Source organism: Myotis davidii, unplaced genomic scaffold (assembly GCF_000327345.1).
Source record: "Myotis davidii unplaced genomic scaffold, ASM32734v1 scaffold1204, whole genome shotgun sequence".
NCBI classification, from domain to species: domain Eukaryota; kingdom Metazoa; phylum Chordata; class Mammalia; order Chiroptera; family Vespertilionidae; genus Myotis; species Myotis davidii.
The window spans coordinates 52,579-56,234 of NW_006294755.1; the positions used below are offsets into that span (position 1 = coordinate 52,579).

Consider the following 3,656-nt stretch of genomic DNA (forward strand, 5'->3'; position numbering starts at 1 on the left):
TCTCCCCACAAAAAAAAAAAGAGAAAGAAAACCCTTGGGGGCACAGGCACACCCCTAAAACTCAGAAAACTCCTTGCCACACTTCTCATTGATGGAGACTCGGATCTCTTCCTCTTCATAGTCATCAAAATTACTCGTGTCCCCAGGGCCTTTAAACTTTGGTATGAAGGGAGCTTCCACCTGGAGAGGGGTCAAGAATCACCCAGACCACAGCAGTCAACATAATCCTTGTTAAAACAATAAATACGAATGGCCTAACATTTATGATAACTTACTGAGACTCAGGCCAGAGCTTAGCATTAGGGTGTGAACTCACCTTAACAACCCAAGAATCTTATTACAGTGGACCCTCAGTTTCTCCAAAGCCTCCCATCTCGAACAATTTGAACAATTTGAACAATTTGCTCCTCAACCTGACAACCCTTTCATGCTGATACCGGTATGATCAGTCACGCATCTCTCAGGTGACAAAGAAGAGAATGTGCGAATATGAGTCAGTTTACTACTGTTAAAATCTCAGGATATTGTGCTGTGAATATTCTCGTTATTTTTTGCTTGTGTTGCTTATAATGATTGTTAAATTTTCATTTTTTACTGTACACTGCCTTTTTTTAAATTTTCATGTCATTTTTATTCTTAAAATGTTTAGTTATAGATTAAACAGTACAATAGACACGTACTGTATATAAGAAAAGCTAAAACAAGGAATCATTTGGGGTTCTGGACTGGTTGATTCAATTTACATTCTTTCTAATGTGAAGAAATTATTCCGTTTTCGAACAGCCTTCCAGAACGGACAAAGTTCGAGAAACAAGGTTCCACTGTATAGCCAACTCACCAATGGGGAAATGACTTTCCAGACAGGGGTGTCTCTTGCTCAAGGTCACAGTGGCCAAGTGACCCTATAATCCCATTTTTAGACCTCCATTGCACTAAACTGCCCCAGCTAGAATGACCTAGGGCCATGGCCTATTTTCAAATTCTTCCCTTTCCATCTCTCCACTGGCAGCCCACCCTGGCTCTTGGCCTGCCCCCAAAGCCTTCAGCATATCCGGGGAGAGGACGGGACACCCACCTTCCTCTGGTAGATGGCAATCCAGTCAGTCGTGGCAAACCACTTGTGGTTCTTGATGTCATTGACCCCATTCTTGAGGTTCCCATAGCGCTTGGTAAGGTCTACCTGAAGGAGGTTCCGCAGCAGATCCTTCAGGTCGGAGCTGAAGTGGGATGGGAACCGCACCTGCGGTAGAAGTGGGGGGAGGGGGGGGAGGGCACAGACAGGGTGGGAAACTGGCCTGGGGCTTGGGGACCACAAAACACTGCCTTCACCACCCAACAGTCCTTTGGGGCACTTGAGTGTGTGTTGGAATCCCATTAAAACAGTTAATTAGGCCTGTTGGCGTTTCTGATTCAGAAGGTCTGGGTTGGGGCACGAGAGCCTGCATTTCTAGCTAGTTCCCTGATGGTGCTGGAGAGGGGACCACTTTGAGATCTGGTGCTTCAAGTTAAATGTTATGATGGTCCCATGTTAGAGAAGAAGAAACGGAGGCTTGAAAGGGTTAAACAGCCTGCCCAAGGTCACACAGAAGGTTGGGACAGGTTGGCTCCATCGTGGGGCTGACACACTCCAGACCTTGCAGTTTTAGCCATTACTTCCTCAGGTGGCTCTGCTTAAGTCTTGGGACTTCAGAAATATCCACATTTGAGAGAAACAACTGTTTTTCTATTTCTTGCTCTGCATAGCTAAGGCTCTTCTATTCTTTAAGGCTCAGTTCAAATCTTCGAGAAACTTTCCCTAAATGCTCAGAACCCAGGGCCTCGTATGCAACTATTCATTGGATTTACAGCTACAAGAACAGATTTCCAGCACTGCTCTCCCTCTTACAGGCTGTGACCTTGGCCATGGCCTTTAACCTCTCTGGGACTGTGCCTGCCTTTCCGGCACGGGGCAGATATCCCAGGGTTGCATGAGGGAGATAATACTGCTGAGGGTGCGTGGGAACTGTGAAATGCTACAAAAAAGGGAGTTCTGCTCTTCTCCTCGTCCCTCGTGGCACATTCTACGACTTCTTCTTTGTTTCCCACTTCGGGTCATTCCCTTGGCACTTTCCCTTGTGCCTGGTGGCAGACACCTCATCTTTTCCTATTCTAGGACCCCACTTTGCAGCTGGTGATTTCTCTCAACCTCCCTGAGAAGCAGCTGGCTGGTTCCTCAGTTCTCAGGTGGGTAAGACGAGGCTCAGAGGAGGAAAGCCACTTGCCTGAGATTTCAAAGCCAAGGGGTGGCAGAACTGGGACCTGGAGACGGGTCAACCCACCCGGGCTGAGCTGCGAGTTGCTTCCACCAATTCCTGGTCTGGGTGGAGGGATGGTTGGTCCTCCCAGAAAGGTGAGTGAGCTAAAGACAAAAGTGAGGTTCCCAGCCTCTCTGGAGCCCTTGGATCTCGGACCAGACATATCCCCTCCTCTCCATGCCTCAGCGTCCTCAGTCCCTCGGAGTGCTGGGTAGGATGGAGTGGGTGCTTAATGCACTCGGTAGATGTTAACTCTAACAGTGCCCTTACCTGCATCCACTGAGGTAGGAATTCTGTATTTGAGAAGGGAGGCATGGGCCATACACCCCAAATGACTGCCCAGTGGGGTCTGGGAACCAAATACATTAGCTTTCCTGCTGTGAAACTTGTGAAAATTCACAGAAGGGGGATTATTAGGAACAAGCAGAGCCTCACATAGGGCAGGGTAGGGGTGCAGATGAGGCTTGGGGTTTTAGATGCCCTTGGGAGGTTGGCACTGTGGGCCCAGGAGTAGCCAGTGAGGTTGTGTGGGGTGTTGACTTCAGTTAGCGTGGCTGATACACCCAATGTCACTGCCTGGCCTGACTTAATGAACTTCTAGATTGTTCTTACAATGATGGTGGGGGAGCGGGGGAGAAGGGTTTGTCCTGGGCAGAATCCCTGTGTCCAGGCCTCACCTTCCCAGAAACAATCTTCTCGTAGATCTGAATGGGCTGGTCAGCGAAGAAGGGGGGGTAGCCAGCAGCCATCTCGTAGATGAGAACCCCCAGGGCCCACCAGTCCACAGCCTTGTTGTAGCCCTGGGGTGGAAAGGGGGTGCAGGATGAGGGAAGAAGGGTGAAGAGGGGGCACAGGCGGAGTGGGCCTCAGGGACAGGGGGAGGGGTGGGGAGGAGCCTACTTTGCTCAGGATGATCTCAGGGGCCAGGTACTCGGGGGTCCCGCACAAGGTCCAGGTGCGGCCTTTCACACGCTTGGCGAAACCAAAGTCTGTCACCTGTGGGCACAAGAGTGGGGTTGGTCGAGAGCGAGGGAGGGTCCAGGCCATGGACACCTGGGGCTGTCCCTTGCCTGGCCCAGCGGGTACCTGAATGTAGCCCTGCTGGTCGATGAGAAGGTTCTCTGGCTTCAGGTCCCGGTAGATGAGATCGAGCGAGTGCAGATACTCGAAGGTCAGGACGATCTGGGCGGCGTAGAAGCGGGCATGGGGCTCGCTGGCAGGGACAAGTGGAGAGGGATGAGTGAGTGTGGTGGCCACACTCACCCAGCAGGACTCACCCGCCCCCAAATGGTCTATCGGGTGGGCCTACAGCCCAGCTATCCAAAATGTGTAAGAGGAGAAGCCTTATTCATATAGGGCTCC

At 50.7% G+C, this 3,656-nt stretch overlaps 1 protein-coding gene across 1 annotated transcript in view; it reads right to left on the reverse strand.

Moving 5' to 3' along the window:
• Nucleotides 1–54: 54 nt before the first annotated feature.
• The window catches only part of PRKACA (protein kinase cAMP-activated catalytic subunit alpha), a 12,959-nt gene continuing 9,357 nt past the window's right edge, over nt 55–3,656 (reverse strand). Inside the window, exons 6-10 of the mRNA XM_006769190.2 lie at nt 3,381–3,507; nt 3,195–3,290; nt 2,972–3,094; nt 1,076–1,240; nt 55–180 (exon numbers count right to left, since the gene is read on the reverse strand). Coding sequence (XP_006769253.1) covers nt 55–180; nt 1,076–1,240; nt 2,972–3,094; nt 3,195–3,290; nt 3,381–3,507 — 637 coding nt within the window. The remainder of the gene's footprint in view (nt 181–1,075; nt 1,241–2,971; nt 3,095–3,194; nt 3,291–3,380; nt 3,508–3,656) is intronic.